The sequence below is a fragment of the Thunnus albacares genome, chromosome 23 (assembly GCF_914725855.1).
Source record: "Thunnus albacares chromosome 23, fThuAlb1.1, whole genome shotgun sequence".
In the NCBI taxonomy this organism is placed as follows: domain Eukaryota; kingdom Metazoa; phylum Chordata; class Actinopteri; order Scombriformes; family Scombridae; genus Thunnus; species Thunnus albacares.
Window position 1 is genome coordinate 10540253 of NC_058128.1, and position 22469 is coordinate 10562721.

Below are 22469 nucleotides of genomic sequence, written 5' to 3' on the forward strand. Positions count from 1 at the left end.
CCAAATACTGGAAAAAAAAAAAATCACAGTTTCATTGTAAACAGATCCATCTCTGTGGCAATGTGTTTGTTGCTGGCTCGAGGTCACCATGATGAGAGGGAGAAATGAGAAGTAACACAGCAGCAACGTGAGCTTTGGTCAGCTCTATTTGTCAAGTGCAGTGTCATGGCCTGAGGGACTTGGAGGGTGGGGCGTCTGTGCTTGTTTATCTGTACACTTAGAGCAAGAAGTCTGGATAATACCAATGTCTCAAAGAGAATCTAGATCTCAGTAACATTTTTTTTTTCTTTAGGGGTTGATGAAAAGAAATTGAAAATAATAGAGAAATGTCCAGGAGTTCTTGAATGTTTTCTGCTCTGGTATATCCTTTCAGTCTAGTGAGATTACAGAAATGACAACAAAATGAGTGAACAGAGGGAAAAAAAAGAAGATGAAATGAAGAAAAGAAGGAAGGACGCCACTTATGTGATGTGCAACCCCCATGTAGTGGGGGCAAACGTTAAAAACGTGTAAAAATCAATTAGATGTGGGCCTGACAAATGACAGGTAAAAGGGGGAAAAACAGAAAAAATCCAATGTTGCAGTGTTTTTATGTTCATCTTTACTTTGCTTTACGAATTTAACAGTTAATTCCCAGTCACGCTAAAAAGTGGCATGGTGAAACTCATCTGTAGGTAGATGGTGCTACAGGATTGATGATGTAAGATACTGGCAGGGCTAGTTGTGAATTGCTGTAGCTGGCGAGAAAAAAAGGTCTCAGAGCTACCAAACTTGCAAACCATCAGTTGAGCTTGCTGTCAGCTAGCAAAGTTGTTAGTTCTGTTGCAGGGATTTTTGACTTTATTCAACAGTTGACAGTACAGAAAGAAACAAGATGGGGGTATGAAATGCAACAAAGGTCAGTGAAATCGAACCATGGGCATTGCCGTTACATGGTATGTGTCTTAACCGGTAGGCTATTGGGGTGACATGAAAATTTTAGCCAGATTAACTTTTACCCATGAGAGAATCCACTGAATTACACTGTTTAAAAACTGGTGTGTCCAGAAATAAACGACCAACAAATTAACTGTGTGACTCTGGCTATTTTGGCTGTTGGGCGAGATCAAATACAAAACATGTTAAACTGAATGTGTGAGTAAGTTCAGCTTATTTATTTAAATACAGGTATAGGTGTCGAGTCCCTTTATCTATCCTGCATGCATGCTCGACTACAGGACTTTCCCATTTGAGGTCTGAATGAACCTATATTTTCATACCACCACCTGAGTTATTGTGTCCTTGCTCTGATTGGTTAACAATTAACCAATTGATAGTGAGGAGTTAAATAGCACAGTTTCACATGATAATGAATTCAGAAAAGATGCCCTAACAATAACTATGGCAGCCTTATAAATCACACAAACATCACATGGTTAACGAGAGAAGACGTGAGTTAAAAAAAAAAGAATGATTCACGGGGCAAGAAGACATGGCAACTGAATATGAAAAAGAAGATAAAAAAAATATTCCCTGTGAGGCATGTAGCTTTCAAAAACAAATTAAACAGGATTCTGGCAGTGAGTAATGAGGAAGAGGGTGGTGGGAGGAGGTGAAGGAGAGGAGAGAAAACTGCTCTCTGCCATGCCAAGCGATGCCCTGTGGTGTTCCCTGTCATCAGCTGGCTGGTGGCTGGAACCGCCTGTGTATTTGAAAGTAATTACATGGTGGAGACTGAAGTGGTGAGAACCAGCAATCATCGTATCAGAAGGGGCCCTCTACTTGACGATACTACCGCCACTCACTACTGATTGTGACGTGAACACATCCCTTTACATGTTTTGACAGTCCGCTGACTTTCATGTTATTGGGTCCTTAAACACCGGCGCATAATGACCATTTCAACCAATATACACAGACTGTGAGAAAGGGGCATATTTACTGAATACATAATAACAAAGGACAAGACACTGGATTGACAAAGTATGATGAGCATCAAAACATCCCCGCTCATTGTTTTCTCTGAAAGCCCACCAATACATGCCACTTTCCTGTCGACACACGTCAACTCTTCAGATAAACAGCAATTTAATATCATTTACACACCACATTGACACATTCCAGTTACTGTATCCTAATTACTCAACAAGACCACAGATTTTCACCAAAACAAAACAAAAACAGACATCCATCAAATTAATTTGCCTCCCCAATTAATCCTGAAATATGCATTGAAAAGAAAAAGAAACTGTGGGAAAGAGTTGATGCGGAACAACTCTTATGTTGGATGGAGAGATGTGGAAAACAGCAACAACAGTAAACTGAGGTGTGAAGACTGAAGAGTGAAGGTGAACCTAAGCTGAGCTGTGACTCTGCAGAGATTCTAAAATAATTCTCACTCACAGCACTCTACATTAGTTTATTGCTATCAGGACAGTCTTTTTCAAGTTAGATTTCTCCCTCTACCTCCGATGTTAACGGTTTTCTGTCGTAAACGACAGGCGGTAACTTGACCAGAAGGAATAATTAATGATAATCGGCCAAAAATTCATGATGTTGTCCTTGCCTTTACAGACACACGATGGGGCTGATGAATAAAAGAGGATGGAGAGAAGGGAAAGATGGAAGGAAACAGGAAAAGAAATGACATAGTGGAGCATTGGATATAGATATAATTATGTATGCCAGGGGGTTTTGTGTGGTGACCATCTGACAAATAGGTGAGCAATTGGTGATGCCACAGAAGTGTATAGTTGTTATGAGTATGTGTAAAACCTACCCAAGGGGTTATACAAAGATGTACTACGTAAAGACATGCAACACACTCTTAGCAGTTATAGCCAGAGGCAAGGGATAAAGAGATATGGACATCAGCACGCACACACACACTATGTAGACTCAACTTACACACACACACACACGCTCGACTGCCATTTTTACTGCTGTAGCATGAGAAAGAGTTGAGGTCATGAAGGTAAGAAAAGCCTTTTTGGTAATCTTTACTGCCTTGAGACTATAAAAAGGACTTGTGCACTGTCTTGTTGCACAGCAGGAGCAATTACTCACACAACACACATCCAGACGGCTGTCTTATTGATTGACAGTCGACCCTTTTTTAACCCTTGCTTGGATCATGAAGTGGCAAAATTTCCACCTGTTGGTATGGGATAATCAGGAAAGACTTTAAACAACTACTGTCAGTATGTGACATCATTGAAATCTCCTTTAGATTTCTTTAGATGTCAAGTTTTATGGATGGTTAAAATAAGATTACAGGAAAGAAAGTGCACTTTGTTGGAGATTGTAAGGGAGAGTTGGAGGGGAATCCAAACGCGAATCCCAATAAGCTGATTAGAACATCCTGGGAAGGCATCCAACTTGTTGCAAGGACAGAGGTCGCAGACATAAAGACAGTGAGGGAGGGAGGAGGAAGGAAAGCGTAAAGAAGGATGTGGAGAGAGAGAGAGCGAGATGGAGATTAAGATATCTCAGAGTTTGGCACTGAGCACTGCAAATAAAAAAGGACGTGTATCAAGTGGCATAAGAGTGCAAATAGAAAAAAAAAATCAATTTATATGCTGTGAGCTTTGCCACAGGGACCACGACTTCAACACCAACACACTCACACACACACACACACAGTGTCACAGTATCGCAGCACGTCACAGTGTGTGCGTGTCTCGGGCTGACAGGTGCCACACAGCGTTGATGCAAACGGGCATCAGACGAGCCTCGGATCTCCTGCCAAGGCCGCAACACTCTCCTCTCATCTCGTCCACGCCAATCTGCTTAATGAGCGGGAAGACACGCATACGCAGCCACGAGATCCATATACAGTACAGTAGGTGCATGTGATGTGACACACACACACACACACACACACACACCGACTCTCACACCCCAAGTGTTTCTTCCTCTTTCAAACACATTTAAACACATAAACTCTGATTCATTTCCAATGTGCATGCACGCACACACATAAACATGATAATGAATCCCTTTCTGACCACCCACACTGGATCAGCAGGGAGAATGGATTCTAATCAGCGGGACTAATGCGGGGGAGAAAGACAGTAACACATTTGTCTCCACACACCCCACTATTAATATGCTTAATAAAGTAGAGCGAGGGATGGCAGGAGGAGAGGATGGTGGGTGGGGTGAAGGAGCAGTAGAGGAAGAGAGGGAAGGGACAGAAAGATGAAGGCAGTGAGGAGGATTGAAGAAAAGTAAAAGACAAAAGGTGACAAAGGACGGGAAAACGGAAGAAACCAAGCAAGCATAAGGGAAAAACAGAAAAAAAGGGAAGGAACCAAGCAAGTGGAAGGGAAAAGGAGAAAAAGGGGGTGGGGATGCAGAGGAAGTGTACCGCAAATTAAAGACGAAGAGGTGGATGACACATCTCTCCTTCAGCATCAGTAAAAGCCACAAGGACGCCCGTCTTGTCTAGACAAAGTCCCCTAATCAAGTTACCAGTCCTTCCTCCACACAACAAGATAGAACACCAGGGTGTGTCCAAGTGTGTGTGTCTTCTTGTAGACACACACACACACACACACACACATTGCTATGGCAACGCTGACAGTGCTGGCCAGCCGGAGTGGCATCGATGTGGCAGCCTGTCCTTGGAGATAGAGAGAGAGAGGGAGAGAAAGAAGAAGAGAGAGAGAGCACCAACACCAGCCCAGCTACGGTGCTGTGATAACCAGAGCTCCACCCAGACCCCACCCTCCACTACATGCCTCGGAGCCTGAAGATCAAACAGATGCCACACAACCTTTAAGTCAGACTACTGCAAATAGAGGACAGTTATAATTTATAAGTGCAATAAAACTGTTAAATTAAAAATCACAAGCTTTTAAGCTTTTGTTTGGGCATTTTTGCCTCTGACAGTCAACAGTGCAGGACAGGAAATATGGGAGGAGAGAGAAGGTTATGACATGCAGCAAAGGTTGGCTCTACTGATTAAACAAACAACATATAAGGTGTTAATTAGTGAGCTGTGGAGCTGCTGGTAGGTGGAGTCCATGCAAGAGTCTAACAAAATTTGATTTACAGATGCACCTGGCTCAAAAATGTTGAATCACCTATTGGACAAATTGCAAGGTTTGAAGGTTTGGAAGACTACATATACAACAAATTCTGCAGGCATCCAATTGAGACCCTGCATACAGAATTCTGCAAAGCAACACTCGTAATAAAAAAGAGCTGCATTAAGCAAAACATGCACAACATGGAGAAAATAAGAGAGGAATAGATAGATGGGGAATGAGAAAGAAAGAGACAGGCAAATATAGTTGTAGAAAGAGAGAGAAAGACAGACCGATGAATCACACTGGGAACAACCCCCTCCTCCAACACTCCTACCCACCCTCCCGCCCTTTCATCATTATAACTGCTGCTTGTAAAAATAACTGAGTGCATTTGGCCATTTGGCAATGACAAAAATGTCTGCACAGTCAGGGGCCTCAGAGGCCCGTCACTCTGCACATTTATAGTCCAACTTATGTGGAGTGACTGGCTCTATAAGGGCATTAAAGTCATGTGACTGAGTCCACCGCATTTAGCAAACCCAGTGTGACGATCATTACAGAAATTGATATTGAATGTTCAATCAATGCTGAGGCCATGAGCTCATATATAATAAGGAAATTGGATATAATGAAATTGCTTAACTGTTTTGATACCAACTGAATCACATATAACTTATATATATAAATAAGTATGTAACATGTAATGATGCATTACTAACTTTCCTTAAACCTTGGGCTGACATTGCATTTCCATGGGTTTACCTAGATTCCATTAGGGTTATCACAGTGAGATCACATGTCAATACTAATTTAAAATTCACTCTTTGGTCTCATCACAAGCTTACTGTCATGTTTTGTCCCTTTACTGGAATCCTGTCTGTGTCCCCTTGTTGCTAAGTCTCCTTCTTGCCATACTAAGTGTGTCTACATGTATGATTGTTTGTCTGCATCGAAGGACACGACCTGTACTGTCATGTTCAGTGTGTATCAAGACATGCCTGCATCCTTATGTTTGTGCATCTGTCCTTGGATTGTACTCACCAGTGTCCTAGAATAAAATTCTAATAACCCAGAGGATGTGTGTGTATATAGTCCTGTCTGTATATATAGTCATCCACTTATACACTAGTCCATTTAGCTTGGACACAGAAAGCCTATGCTTATTTATTGTTTTCAATTCACAGGCAAAAGGAAAGACTAATGTGTGTAAGGAAATACAGAGGTAAGAACCTTACAGTATCAATCACCTTTTCTCTTCATCATGAAATCAGGATGAACAACTACAGCAGGCTCAATTTAGATCGGTATCAGCATTGATGTGAGTCAAAGAGTAAACTGACTTTGAGATAAACATGCAAAAACCATTACACTAACGCTAACATTAATCTAACAGTATAATGTCCATTTCTAATTTGACACTGTAAGGTCATGATGAATAAAAGTCCAATTATGTGGCTCTTGACTACTTAAATTTGTCTGAAAGAGTTAAAGGCTGGCCACATTCACTAATGACATTCTTTATTACACCAGATTTAATTATTGTAGTCTAAATCTACTTTGACTGGTGGCCTGTGTAGTTTGTTTTCCTGCATTATGTCCAGCGCATATTGGGATTAGCTCCAGAGCGGACGGATACCCGTAGAAAGTTATGGCCCTGTATGTGATTAACTTTAAATCAGCTTGATGTGAGAGAAAAAAATCAGAGAAAGTGTGATAGCTTTATGTAAATGAGGTTAGTCTGATATTCCTCGACAAGTACTGAAAGTACTGAAGCCCTCTAGAGCGCTTGAACCCCACTTGTCCAAGTGGGGATGATCAGCGGCCAACAGTGCATGATGCATGTGAATATGTTCAATAATCCTCTATCCTTTGCAACTACTACTCCCAGCTGTTGCTGCTCCTAAAAATGTACACATACAGTAGTCAAGGGAAAAAAGAAACAGCAGACATGTCAGTGTTGTCAGGAAAAGCACTGGTAGGGTCAAAGGGTTGATTTTTCACACGAACCCTCTGAGCAAGGACATATTATACTTCTGCGTGCGGCTGCCCCTGCTATGTATACAGGAAAATCTTGTTCTATAATAGGAATGGCATTTCCTCTACTTCTAATATGTTCTTGTTTGTCAAAATGAAAACATTAATAAGACTGAAAGTTTACAACCAAGCTAAAGGCTCGGTGATGCTATAATCAGGCACAGTCTTGCTTTGAGCTAAATGCTAACATCAGCATGTTAACATGCTCACAATGACAATGCTAACACGCAATGACAATGCTAACATTATGATGTTTACTTTGTTCATCATCTTTAGCATCTTAGCATGCTATCCTTTTCTATCTATCCTTTGCTAATTAGGACTAAATACAAATTACACTTGATGTTGACATGAACGTCATTAATTTTGCAGGTATTTCTGTTTTGCAAGTATTGCACATTATAATTTTGACCGGATGATGGCAGTAGACAGAAAACTTTAGGGATCAAACAAACTGATTATAATTTATCCTGAGGGGAACATTAATGTCTTGACTAAATTTCATGGCAATAGTTGTTGAGACATTTCACTCACAACCACAAATGTCAACCTCAAGTTGGCACTAGAGGAAAAGGGGATCACCAAATTAGGTTGGGAACCATGAGGGTCAAGGCAATAAATCTGACTTTGTCATCCCTAGAGCCAAAACTAGCTATCATGGCTAAAATTAAAAAAATAAAACTGTGCACAACATTGTGTTTATCTGATGAAAACAGTGACCAAGAAAATTATGCATACACGCTGAGAGAAGTGAATGTAAGTGTGTGAAAAATACACCAAAATAACTGCTTCACGCAAGTGTGAAACACCCACAAGTAGGCCTATCATTGGTGCAGTCCTTGACGTTCTGTGTAACTGTCCAAAGAGGTCAGCAGGGCCAGCAATGAACGAGCGAGAAAGGAGCAGCTGGTGACCAGTGTAAAGAGAGGGCAAGAGTGTACTGGCCAATGGCTTGTATCTGGGCTATATATAGACTAGAATGATCCAGCCTCGGTGTGGAACTGTCTACACTGCAGACAGTAATGGGAGGCTGGACTCCACATCACGGGAACATACTGTAGATACTGGAAATAGTGATGACAGGGATACAGATAAACAGAGAGTGGGGTGGAGGGGTTTGCTGTGTATGACAATCTGTAATAGAGAGTGATTATGCATTTTTCTACAAAGCATGTGTATGTGTGTTTCAACTTACAGCCTTCATATATATCCGTGGGGATATGGACAGCGGTGGTGTTGTAGGAGACAAGTCGTTTGAAGTCAGGGTCAACTTGGAAATCATCTGGAACATATCGGTTCTTCTTCTCAGTCTGATTTAGCTGCACAAAGAAACAACAAAGTTTTGAAACCATCTTGCAAAGCATTTTTTTTTTGGCTTAAGAGGGGTCTGTGCATGTGTACGCACCCTCAGATTGTAAACATACTGTATATGCAGCTTTTTGTCACTGTGAATGACAAGATGTCAATGTTGAGTAGTCAATGAAATATCACTACTGACAGACAGAAAGAGAAGAAAGAGACAGCAAGATTCAGAAACTGAGAATCTAAATGTTAGGCAGTGAAACATAAACCCAGGCATCCACAGAGAGAAAGCAAAAAAAAGGGGAGAGGGCTTGTCAGTCAAATACAGAGTGACATTAGTGTGCTGTGGGTGTGTGGTTCTTTCCCACTGGGACAGTGGAGAGGAATTAGAAGCTGATCCCTGTTTATCAGAGCAGACAGATGACGTCTGAGGCCAGGGGAGGCATTCAGTATCTCACGAATACACAAAGCTTTCTGAATGTGGGGCCCAAAACATGAATGTGCTCTAACACATAAAAAAGACCCCTGTTTATACACACACAAAGATACTTAATAATAGTACTGTATGGATATAACAAATTCTTACAGATGCAACACAATCATACAGTATCTAAACTTCTTTTTCATAGATTTTAAGCAGGACTAAAGATGAGGATTCAGATAAAATGTATGGAGGATTCTTACAAGCTATCAATAAAATGTACTATCAGGTTGCCATGGTAATAATCTTTGGAGGGCTAGATTGAGTTTGCATGTGGGGTTTTGTCTGTGAATCTGAATCTCCAATAACACTGACAGAAGATCACAATAGTGGGATCGAAGTTATACTTACGTCATCTTTGGAGTTGTAGTAAACAATTTTGTCGGACTGCAAGGAGATGGAAAGAGAAACAGGAAAAGATGAGCAACACATGATTGAATGTTGGAAATGCTATCTTTAAATGCACAAATGATGTAATGAAGTCACCAAAATATTAGCATTCTCTATCAACAACAAATTTAATGGAAATCTGGCTGTTATTTTACAGATATCTTGCCATGCACCAAAAAATACCAATGAGTGAATAGATGGACAAATTGACTAACTGCTAAAGATGCTAAAAAAAGTGGTTCTTACTCTAAAAATATAGTAAGAAAAGTACCATATCTATTGGGTTTGTTTTTTTTTTATAAAAAGGTACACATCTGGAACTGTGGTTATAATTTGAATCTTGCTATGTTTCCTTGCAGTGCAGTGGTCTGTGTTTGACACTGAGGATCAGTGAAGTAAGTGGTGGTGTTTTGCTCTCACACTGCTGGGCTTCCTGTCAGTACACAGGCGAGCATGGCGCTAACGAGCTAGCCTAGCTGCTGACATAAGGATGCCCTGGAACCAAAGAGCTGGTTCACTGACTCCCACCACCTGCCTACCACCTCTGGAGCTGTAAGCCAACAGGAAAGCAACTCAAACGGATCTGTGACTCCTCCTGCCACTGCTACAGTTACCTTATAGCTCAAACAGATTGCAATTAGCTCAGAATAAGTGATTCAGCTGTGTAAACTCTGTGAACCTCTGGCATCTGCTCTCTGTTTTGCTGTTTTGACATGAGGAGATGTGTTAGTCAAAGTGTATGTTCAAAGAGTAGGTGTTGCGCATATGCTAATATGCACATGGAAGCAAGAAAACATACAAAGGAGCTGATAAGAAGAGACCGTCCCATGATGTTCTCTGTCAGCTTATGTTACTCTGCACCTTAAGAGGTGATGATCACACCAAGGTCACACCATCTCACCCCTTAGGGGAGGCCACTGTGCGCAAAAACACTTAATGTGAGAGAGATAGAGGAAGGGATGAAGGGAGAGGAAGGGTTGTAAAGTAAATAAATCATTTATGTCATTACTTCTGTGCCATGTCATGGCTGGTGTGATGCACACTTGTGATCCCACTCTTACCTGATATTAAAATATGAACTGTGTCTGTTTATCTTGTCTGGATAAGGCAAATGCCTGTTAATGTATTGCCATCCAATCTCTGCCAGGTGTAGCTGCAGTCCTTGTCTACATTTGTAAAAACATAATGACTCACTCAATATACCACCCACTTACTGGAAGACTTAAACATGATCCATTTCCACCAGTTATGGTGCTTTGCCCTTGCAAAGACAGCAGTTGCAAACATTGGTCTGTCAAAACCCCCGGTGGCCTCTTATGAAAGACTCGTAAAAGATGACCTTTTTCTCCTCAAAGTTAATAGAAGCTGTATCACATTTAATGATCCACAATGTTTATTTTTGACGGTGCCACCTCCAAGCCTACTCATACATAAAAATGAGATAAATCAATCAAATCTGATCAAATCAGAGTGCAGACAACAAGAACTTTCAAACACAATTTTTCATTTGGAAAATTGGTCTCTGTAAAGTAGCTGGATACAGTTTGTGTTTCAATACCCAGTGTAAAGAGGGCCAAAGTCATTATATTACACTGAGCAGACACACACAAGTATGTGGTTCCACAGCTTTTAAGTGTTTGAAGTCAGCAGGGAGAGGTGCCCAGCAGTACTGGCTCAGTTATCAAAGGTGTCAGAAAACAGACGCATGCACAAAAACAAAAACACTCACACCACAGACAGGATGCTCCACTTGGCATTTCTAATACTTATGATCTACTACAGTGCAAATCCACTTAACATGTATACTTGTTGATGTTCAAGGCAACAAAGGTATGAATCAACAATATGAAAATATATATTCATCATTTTTTTGAAATTTATTTAGGCTAGATAATTAAAATGTTAAATCGCTGTTCTAAATTTATCAAACCCAAAGTTGCTTGGTTGCAAAGGTGTTGTTAAGACTGTACTACATAATGAATATGTTATATCAGAAAATATAAAGATTTTACTGGAATATATTGACCAGCACCAAATTAGACAGCCTGTATGCTTTGTAAAAACACACAGAAAAGACATGCGTACACACATGCACAGTGCTCATCAGCCTCTTTGCTGATGCTGAAGACTGAAAAACAAATAAAACGTCATGTAGTGCTAACCTGAGTGTAGCCTAAGGCAGACATACAAGAAAATCGCATTCTCTTTTTGACATGACAACAACCATGCCAGAGTTATGTGGTGAGGAGAGACTTTTATCTGTCAATCTTAGAGGACACAAACCTTGCAAAAGTCTAACAAAATAATAAGAATAACTGAAGCAAATAAAGGCCACTGCAATCGACTTGGCTCTGTAATATTAAATATTAATGCACAATATAATATATCAATCACTAAAAAACAGTGATCTCACTGGCCAACAGAAGAAGTCTCTACTGAGTCCAAAAAGCCATATATAAAGCTATACATACTCATGGAAAATGGCGAGGCTGGAAAGAAAGTGACTTGGAGCTCTTAGCCTGAGTATTCACTCTATCCACACATCACCAATTGGTTCAGGTATGTAGAAATCCCCAAAACATTAACCAAAAAATTAATAACATTCGCTAGCCAAGCATCCCAGGCCAAAGGAATATCAAACTCAGTCAGTAATACAGCAGATAAATTAATCTATCCCCAGAGAGTCATTTCCTTTCCCTGTTTTCTCAGTGCAAGGCAGCATGCAAGAAGTTGAGTAATGGAAAACTTTTAATGGAAAAGACTCATTAAGGTTTGGCAAACAACGCTGAAGAGTTTTTAAAGCTAATAGGCTAAATGGTAAAGTTGAATTTCTTTTGAAGTTCTTCCACCACAGAATGTACACACAATATCATTTGTCATTTGTTAAGTGGCTGCCGAGAGGCTTTTCTCACTGCAAAGCAGGAGAAGGAAATTTGCAATTTGCATTTATTATGAAAAGGCCAGAGCTACTGTAAAACACAATATCACGGGCAGTGAATAACCGCGAGAGAGCTGCATTGTAATTCTCAGGGAGGCTGACATTGTGGAATGGGCTGCAGCATTCACTGGGCCAGCAATCAGGTAAAGTAATTGAATGAGTAAAATAATAGTGTGTTCATATAATCTGCTGTACGTTCTCTTCTAATGTATTCTTAATACTGTGATTAATGGACAACATCAGAGACTGAGCAGTGTGCGTGTGTGTGCGTGTTCATCACCAGCATGCCTTGTTTTTTCTGCCTATTCTGTGAAATAATGAAATTCAATCTTGTATAAAGTCATTAGGGCACTACTGTCATTGTAATGAGATTTGCCATCCAATTATTACCATCATATTGGATCATGAATAACATGTCCCCTCCTCCTGCTCCTCTTGTGGAGTGCATGGCACCACTTGATCTGTATGTAATGCAGCCAGTGTCAATGAACATATCAGGCTCATGCCAGTCACTCACCTCACTGTCGTCCCTCCACACGTGCTCCATTTGAAACTTTTCTGCTTCTGAGGCCAGCCTCTGAGAGAAAAGAAAGGGAGGAGGGAGAGTAGAGGGAGAGAGAAATACTGAATGTTAGCCCATGTTTAATCAGTGTTCCCGTAAAAACTCAGAATTTAAGATTTTGTGGCTCTGAGGCTACATTACTGTCAACATCATGATAATAACATTGGCCTTAAATTTCACTTTATCCGAGGAAGACATGCAACACAGATTTGCATTAGTTGATTCATAAATTTAAAAAGCCACGGGCAAGTCAGCTGGAGAAATGTCTATCCCCAGTGATCTTAAAAATAAATGCAGTAAAAAAAATATGCATAATTAAATATCAGTGTTACATGTGAAGTCATGACATCTAACGCGATGGCAGCTCAAAAAAGGGTGCTGCCAACGCTGGAACAGTGTGTTCAAGGGAAAATACCTTATTTTCTCTCAGCACCTGCAAGTGTGAATTAGGACTAGCTGTGACACATTGTTGCACTAAAATTAGACACCCACCTATTCCACCGTTCCCCATATCTGATCCTAATGACTAGGTTAATGGGTTTATAATGGGACCAGCTTTTAATCTGTACCTGGTCCAGAAACGCACTGTACTATTAATTTCCCCTGGGAAATATCGAATCCAGCTCTTCCTGCTCATGTGTACAGCACGAAAGGGGTTTCAAGTCACACTGTGAGAGAAGAGATTTGATGGGGGCAAGGGAGTAAATCAATTTTTGAAATGAGAATAGGAGGGGGTTGAAACAATGAATTATTGAATTAATTCTGGTGTGAAATTAAACAAGACAACACAGAGTCTGATTTTTGAATCGCATGCTGGGATATCGGGTGCAAAATCAGACATTAAAAGATGACACCCTTGAGCATTTTCCCTTGTTTTTCAATTTTAGATTCACTCATTAGGCCTTACCAGTTAGCTGATATCAATGTAGTTTCACAGTGAGATCAAGTACACATAATTTATCTGATCAGATAATTAGAGAGACAACAATGTGATGGTTGAGAGAGCGAGAAAGCTTTTTGTTAAAAACTGATTATTTCAGAGGTCAAATTTTGATAAAATAACATTTAAATGCAAACAATTCTTTAATTTGATCCCAAACTTCGGAAAGCACATAATAAACAGCAACAGTGTCATACGTTTTTTAGCCTCTTGTTCCCACACTGCTCCCTTTTTCCTTAAAAAAAACACCCCAAGCCTCCCAGATCGTATAATCAATTGGCAATGAGGCAAAATTTTGATAATGAAACCCCCTTATGCAGATCTGGCTTGAGATCACTCGTTATGCCTGTGCACCATGCATGCCGGGGGCTGACTCTCTTGTGGTCTGAAACACGGTTACCTCGACAGCCGCTCGGTTGTGTCTCATTAGGGTGGAAATCTAGCAGCGGTTGTCAGAGACGTGGCACCTTGTGGCTAGCAGAGGAGCAAAGGTGAAAAGGAACTATGTGTGTGGCTGTGTGGTTATGGCAAAGGAGAAATGCTTTTCTGCATTTTGAATACTCAACATCTTTGTGTGTTTTTGTGTGCGCCAGCAAAAACGTACACCTCAATTGAGGGGAAAAGAAATTGGGCTGCGTTTAAGTGACTTTTCTGGTATACATCCTCCCAGTTGGTCACCCACCCTCTCATTGCTACATTAGACTTTTATGTTTGAGAGTATCTTGCATCAGCACAAAAGCATTTCTAGTTCTTTGAGGATTATGGGTCTCGACAGTCGGGTCTACATGGTGATCCTTTTACTGCACATCCAAGCAAGTCAAGTCATTACTGGTGAAAAAGAAAAAAAATGTGTGTTTCAAAGTGCGGAGTGTGTGTTTCAATCAATCTAATGAACTACTTATGCTCTGGTCATAAACCCATCAATGGTGATTTACTCTAAAAGCGCACCTATTCAAGCTCAAAGCATTATCAAAAGAATGAAATACAATGTGTGTGTGTGTGTGTGTGTACGTGTGTGTGTGTGCAAACTGCAAAGATGCAATGAATTGCCACAGTATTCACAGGTGAGTGTTTATTTCAGTCAGGTTGATGGCAGCAGAGCATAACTGCAAGGCATGCTATGTGCAAGTTTAGGCTTTATTTAGTGCATAATGCATCATTCATGCAACTGTTTCTGGACATTTTTGTGTTAATCCAAAGCAGTACAGTATGCTATCAAAGAGGAATACCATGATGTAAAGAAAAGGAGAGTAAAGTGACTTGATTCCTTTCGAAAGTGATTCAGCAAAAATGCTTAGTTGCTTTTCAAAAGAGAGAGAGAGAGAGAGAGAGACAGCATTAATGCGGGAGACAGACATAAATGTGAACAAAGAAAGGTTTCTTTCACTTCACTGAGAGCAAAATCAGTGTGACCAGTTCAACAAAGTGTTCAAGTTGATGCTTTATATGCGTGGTCTGTTGCTAAGGATATATATCAGACAGAAAATAGTGATTACACCAGACTCATCACATGATGTGTGTGTCTCTGAGTGTGTATGTGACTGTTTTTTTAAATAAACTTAAAGTTTAAACTTAAAGTTTAGATTTCTTTGCAGGTCGACGACTATAACAGACCTGCTGACGCTGTCTCTGACCTTTGACTCCTTTCAGCAGACATATAAAGCTGTCAGGATGGATTTCAAGCAGCTGCACACACACACACATTATCTCTTGGGACCACACACCTGCCCACACACCTGCCCAGACACACACACACACACACACACAGAAGAAGGAACAGCCATTCAGTAATGAGGATCTCTACAGCAGATCAAGGGGTCAAAGATCAACAACTGTTGCGTTTTCTTCCTTCTTTCATGTCGATTCCACGTTTTTCACAGCACGGTATACCTTCAAGAGGTGTCACATTTACAATCTACACAAGTTCAGCGACTGACACATGAACACATGTCAGATAATAAGTCAGAAAAACTTGGATGAACATATAGTATGTTGGCCAAGTTGTGACATATTCCTCCTAATCCAGAAAATACTACAAACTATCATTTGAAAGTGCTGTTAGTAATGAGAATAAACAAGCAAGGCCAAGAAATATGGCCTTGTTAATGAGCTGGAGTATCATTTTATGATATCAGCAAGCTGCTATAGAATGACTAATGAGAGCGTATTGATGAGTTATAGAACAGATAATGAAGATGATCTATGCTTGGTTCATGCTGCATAGATTGATGCCTGAAAAAAAAAAAAGACTCAGCCTAGTTCTTGTGTGGGGAACAAGGACACATCTAACATTAGTACCATCCGTTTAGTTTCAAATTTCTAGTGGTCATTGGGGTAGAAGAGATTTATAACTGAAAATTAGGTTTATAGTCACATACACTAAAAATAGGGAGAAATACCACAAAAAGTTGTATTAATAACAATTAGCAAGCCAGAAAGAATGTTTAACAAGCTGCAAATGACTGCTTTATAGTAAATCCCCCATTAATCCACTGTACGCACATGCACAGAATGTGTGTGAATGCATCTTCTGTTTGGAGTAAATGAATCATGTCCACTGTACATAATACCTTAAATCTCCTACTGATGTCACTACATGAAGATCAAAATTAGATGATTTTTTTTTTTTTAACAAAATGTATTTTCCCAGTAGCCAGAAAGCAGCACATCTGTATAATGATTGAAGCAAAAATACTAGTAAGAATATAAGTAAAATATAATTATAGTTTCATCAGTAGTTTTGTGAGAATATAACAAATGATGAATGATCCATATGTGTATTTAAATAATACAAAAACACACAAAAATGTGTTTTGCTCATTGTTACTTCACTTGCATGTTTGACCTTCACTGTGCAGAATGATGTGTGTGCAGAGTTAGAAAACTAAAGGATTCAACTATGGAAGGAGGAAAAGTTTCACTGAGCTCACCTTAAGTCTGAGTTTAAGACATTTACATCTCACAAGTGCCATGTGGAAACTTGAAATCTCTAGTGCACATACACTGACCATGGGCTTTTCAGTGAAATAGGAGACATCTCATGTCCAGTAGTTAAACTTTTGAATTTAAAACTACATGCATATTCATGGAGTCTGGGATATTTTATGAGGGAGAAGGAGTAGATGTCATTTTAATGATTTTAACGAGATAATTGGCTTTGTGGAAAAACCATATTAGACACAAATTATTATTCAAAGTAGAGAATTTTATATACATCTTATAACAAGCCTGGAGGGGAACTTCAAGAAATTTTTAACTAGGTAATTGGACTTTTTGTGGGAGACCCATATCAGACACAAAACATTATTCAAAGCAGAGTCTTTAAATGTCTTAAAACAGACATAAATTTACAGACAGTCTGGAGGGGATCTTTAATGGTGCTTTCTACCTTTGGCTTGTCAAAGAGTGTTCCAGTGATCAATCACAGCTCTCACTAAGTTATAATGGAGGGACGATTTTTGAAAGAGGGTTGTCAGAAGAGATGAGGAGAGGTCAGGAGGGAGCAAAGCAAAAGCTTGATGTGAAATGAGATAAATAAGTAAGTACTGTAAGTAAACTCGCTCACTTTCTCACACACATACATGTAGAGTACATAAATCTCCCTCCACTGTCCAAAATCATCCTTTGTGTCTGCATGTATCTAAGAACACTGGATAACAGGTTTAAAACAGGATGAGAGGACATTGTGCACTTTTTGAGCAACACACAGAGATGTACTGTATAAACACACACGCTTGCTTTTTTTGACAAACGTTCCTGGCAGTCTGATTAGAGCATCTAGTCCTGCCAGGACAGAACACACACTCATACAAACACACACACACACACACGCACACCTGCCATCTCACTGATGTGTAGGGAGGCACCAGAGAGCAGAGGAAACATGAGCATCTGCTGTTGTGACTGGCAGCACTTTAGTCAGATCTATCCTGCTCAGCCTGTAGGGAGCCAGGAGGAGAGTGGTGAGAAAAAAAGGGAGAGAGAGATACATTTGCACTCTCTCACACACACACAAACACAAGTTTGTGCAGCTATCCTTGTTAGGACATTGCATTGACTTCCATTCATTTTGGATATCCTAACCCGAAGAAATAATAAAAATGCGCGCATACACACACACACACACACACACATACATACACTGAGGCAAACTGGCACATGAAAGAAAACAACTGTACAGTAAGTTTATGCAAGTTGGCAAGTTAACTCTATTTACTACAACTCCAGACTTTTAGACAGGAAACAGCCCTTCACCAATGTACCAACTTTACAGGAAGAGAGTTAGAGACTGGCCCTAGTCTCGCTATCCACTGCTGTGTGCTGGTTTGACAGCTCATCTCTCCTGCAGCAAACTCTCCCAGCCGAGCACGCTATCTTTGTGCCAGCTGGCTGCACACAACTCCCCAATTACAGCTGTGTCCAGCTGTAATGTTGACATGGCGGTTCTTGCACATGCACACGCCCACCTATAGTAGTTCACGTTCACGTTTCTATACACTGTATATATGTCAAAGTGTCTTAAAGTAACGTCACAATTTCCATCAGCTGGATTTGTCTTTTTATATCACTTTATAATGATCAAGCGAAGTAGAATTTGCTTGATGTTGCCTCCTTTAGCTCCAACTTTAACTGTGACAGAGCTAAGATAGAGTTTTGGCAACAATTTTGTGAAAGCTCCAAGAGTGGATTTATTGACAGCAATTCATTTCACACTCTAATTCGTTTCAGTGTCAGCGCTCATCACACTGAGCTGTTAATATATGTAACTGCCAAGAAAAACAAAAATTCTGAATTCTACAGACAAAAACACCAAAACAGCAACAACAACAACAGAAAAAACAGTCAACAAAACAATCTCAAGTCTAATTTTGCGCATCGTGCGAAAACACATTTATTCTGTGGCACAGCTGCTGCTGTCTACGCCTGATTGTGACTGGATATGACAGAGGAAGAGAGAGAGAGCAATAATGAGCGAGACACATCAAATGTACACTCCCTCTCTGTATGCATATACTGTACGTCTGATAAGTTTCATGTAGGAAAACAGAGATGACAAACAGAAAGCTGGAGCGGTGGAGGCACACAGAGAGTGCGACAGCTGGGCTGACAAAAGCAGCCAGACACACAGACACACATACACACACTCCAGGAAGTGGAGAATAATGAGTCACTTGTGGCCAGAATCAGACACGCACACTCCCTATCTGACTGATTCAACATTTTCTACAACACTATAGATATCAAATATTTATGGGTTTTTTTGGTGAGGGGGACAGAAATATGTTTGCACATCATTGCATCACACGAAAAAGATCCTTAAGAAATCCCCTGCTTGCAATATCTGGATGTTCATCTATATGAAAGCAGTGTCCAAATACTCATTGGTGTAAAACACTCATAGTTGGTTGTTTATCTTCACAAATTAGTTGTAAAAGCAGAACAAAAACATTCCTTTCTATCTCATTTACAGGAAAGTTATCGTGAGATGGTAAAAAATTTGCTATATGCTTTGCAAAAGTTTCATGGATTTACCAAACCATCTGTTTTTAACTTATGTACACCGCCCCCTCACTGATAACTGTGTATACATTGTTGGCTAAGGTTGCTGATTTTAAATATGTTCCGTATTCCTCTGGCACACAAATGTAGAGCAGGAAAGCAGCCATGTTGGCTCAAGGGACAGCAGCCCGAGCTCGACAGCAGATATAGGAACTACTATCAAGGGTCTGTGATTGGCACAGAAAGGAGCCTCAGCAGCTATGACTACAGGGAGACTTATTGTAAATGTGATGGCACCATGGTTTGGCATGACTACACTATTTATGATCACTCCATGGTCTAATGTAGAACTATTGGTCAACTGACAATAGCCAAAAGTCAATATCATTAATCAGTTAAGTAATTTCTTAAGCAAAAATGCAGAACTTTGATGGTTTCAGCTTCTCAGATGTTAAAGTTTGCTGCTTTTTCTTGTTCTACGTCACAGTAGATTGAATATCTTTGGGTTATGGACAAAACAAGACATTTTTACGTTTGACATTTTTTAAAATGTCAAACGTAAGTACTTACACCTTACACCTATTGGCACAATTAACACAACAAATATTCTCACAACACATGCCATCAACAGGTTGAATCATACGTACTACAGATGATATGGCATATATGTGTGCACATGTGTGGATGCAGGGTTGCATGTTCAATCACACAGTATTTTGGGTTTTCAAGCACACTGAGCCCCTGTGTCTCTGAACATAGATTAAAAATAAATGAGAAAAAAATAATTTGTATATTTTTTTTCATCCATTCTGTCTTTGTGTTCCCTAAATATTTCCCAATATTTCCTATAATTTATCATGGGCTGCTACCATAGTGAAAGTGCCTTTCCCTCAGTCTCCCCCTAGGCCATGCAATTTGACTGCGACTGAAGAGGTAATATTTTAAGGTCTCAAGACTACTCACAATATCAATCATACCCGCTAAGATCACTCTGCAACAAGATGGTTACTCTGAAAGGCCCACTGAAGCCTGGGATGCCATCAGCATAATAACTCATTGGTACATGAAATGAGTAGAAAATTTATGTTGTTTATTCAGCTATTTTGAGGTTATAAATTTGAACAATAAATTTTACTTGAATTAGAGATCTTTTTGGAGAAGACATTGCGGAAAGTGACACTTTCCCAAATGCACACTTCAGAATGCAATCGGAAATAGAATATAAATTACTATAGAGTAGGACAGGATCATTGTGTACAAGTGGACAATACACTAATGGGAAATTGTACAAGGAAAACTGTAGTTCTTACATTACACCACCTGATTTATATAAAATAATGCGTGTGAATGTGAGATAGGAGCATAATGAGTGCGATGTATGTGTGTGTGTGTGTGTGTGTGCCTACCCTGTGATTAGGGCTTTAACAGTAGCGTCTAATGAATCACAGCATGTCATCCAGTGTTGGTTTAATAACGCACTTTGAGACACTAGAGATCAGTGACTCCTCTGTTATTACGCACCACTACATAACACAATGCTTAAAAGAGCTCAAGTCAAGTGCTCACGCTTTTGCTCTCATCGTTTTAGACAATTTAATGAACATGAATCCTACCGGAGAGGCAATGCTGTGTGTAATGCATGCATATGGTAGATTATAGTGGATGAGGGCACTTGAGTGAAAGTTTTCTCATCTTGTTGGTCCAATTTTGAATACAGACAGAAAGAGAGAGACTGAGAAGTGATTCATTTTTGGGAGAGAGGAATCTGTTTATGATGCCCACGTTGCTAAGCGACCAGGGTGTCATGGTAACCTGCCGCATCAGTGGTCCATGCACTGTGGAGAGCGAAAGCTCCCATGTGAAGGCAACACAAGAGACTTAAAACATTTTGTTCATTATCTTCCCATCGCATGGGCCATCTTTCTCCTCAGCAATTAAGACTCAGCTCAAAGCTGCTTCTCTAAGCCAATGCCAACAGCCCACTCACAATTAAGAACATTTCCTATCGATGGTGAGCAACACTGAGAGCGGTTTCAACCAACGAGAGAGGCCAAGGTTGGAAAACAACTGTTGTTTTTTTTTTTTTTATCTCCAAAATGGCAACCAATTTTGGCTCAGACTCTGGTGGGCAGCTAAAGACTTTTGGATCTGCTGCCAAAGTGCTAATGCAATCCGAGACCTGAAATAACCCTCAGCGATCAATATTCAAACTGTCTCAGCTGTCTGCTCTGTAGTCCCTCCCCCTTATGCTCTCCCTTTTTGGTGGGGCGGTTACTTTCTTTGACTTTTACTTCCGTTTCCCTCAACAATAATGTCTCTAGAAACAAACAACCTCATGCTCTTTCTTATTCTCCACACTCCCTTTTATTCTTTCTCTCACTTTGATTTTACTCACAACTTTTCTTGCAGGTCAGTCTGCTCTCCTCTGTGCAAGCGGTCTGTCTAGGGGAGGTCTTGGCAGACTGCCATGTCCCCCATAAGCAGGTGCTTTTGTCAACAAGCATCACTCAAGGTGGGTACAAAGCATTAGAAGGAGTTCCTTGAAGACGCTCAAACAGAGTAACCTTTCCCTTGTCCCAACAAGTTAGTCCTCTCTCTGCAGTTTCAGGCTATCTTAACACCAGACAGTATAATCTTCCTTGGCTTTTATAATGTCAAAAGTAAAGACTGTAAGAATTTTACACTTTAAAAGGACATACACACCAGCCATGGATGGACATTTTAAGTGTCCCAACTGCATTAAAATTTCAGATGTACAGTAAATTAAAGGATTTGTCAGTAGTTACCTTAAACAAACCAGATATCAAGAATAAAACTGAAGATCATACCATAGTACATATTTTTTTACTTAAATGGCTAAATGAAGCTAGATCAAACTGGATTTTGCATCAGTGTTTTCTGCTGAGTGATCATCTGGAATCACTGGAGTCAGAGAAGGGCTCACAGTGCTCATCATATCACAAAAATATCTACATTACATCAGCCCGACTGCTTTTATTTCAATTACTTTTATACTGATTTTTTAGAAATTAATTTGTTGATAATCCAAATACTGGTGTCTATTTGTTGAACAGTTGTGTTCCCTGTGTTGTAAATGTGCAATTACCTCAACCTACTTGCTTTAAAATTTAATATGACTTCAAAATGACTTGGTTGGGTGAAAAGGTTTGCAGTCCATTAGGTCTCTGTTGTGTTCAGTGTGCCGTTCTGCTTTGTAACCACCACAAACTTTTCCTCCTTTTTATGACAAATGAACATATCGAGTGATCTCTGCTGGTGTCAGTGTGGGAAGTGAAATGGCCTGTTTCCAC

General features: G+C 40.0%; 1 protein-coding gene across 5 annotated transcripts in view; it reads right to left on the minus strand.

Moving 5' to 3' along the window:
* LOC122974779 (voltage-dependent calcium channel subunit alpha-2/delta-1-like) overlaps positions 1 to 22469 on the minus strand; it is a 103662-nt gene that overhangs the window by 50008 nt on the left and 31185 nt on the right. For all 5 annotated transcript variants that reach the window (XM_044342713.1, XM_044342712.1, XM_044342711.1 and 2 more), the window contains exons 4-6: positions 12675 to 12734; positions 9181 to 9216; positions 8242 to 8365 (exon numbers count right to left, since the gene is read on the minus strand). In XM_044342713.1, coding sequence (XP_044198648.1) covers positions 8242 to 8365; positions 9181 to 9216; positions 12675 to 12734 — 220 coding nt within the window. The remainder of the gene's footprint in view (positions 1 to 8241; positions 8366 to 9180; positions 9217 to 12674; positions 12735 to 22469) is intronic.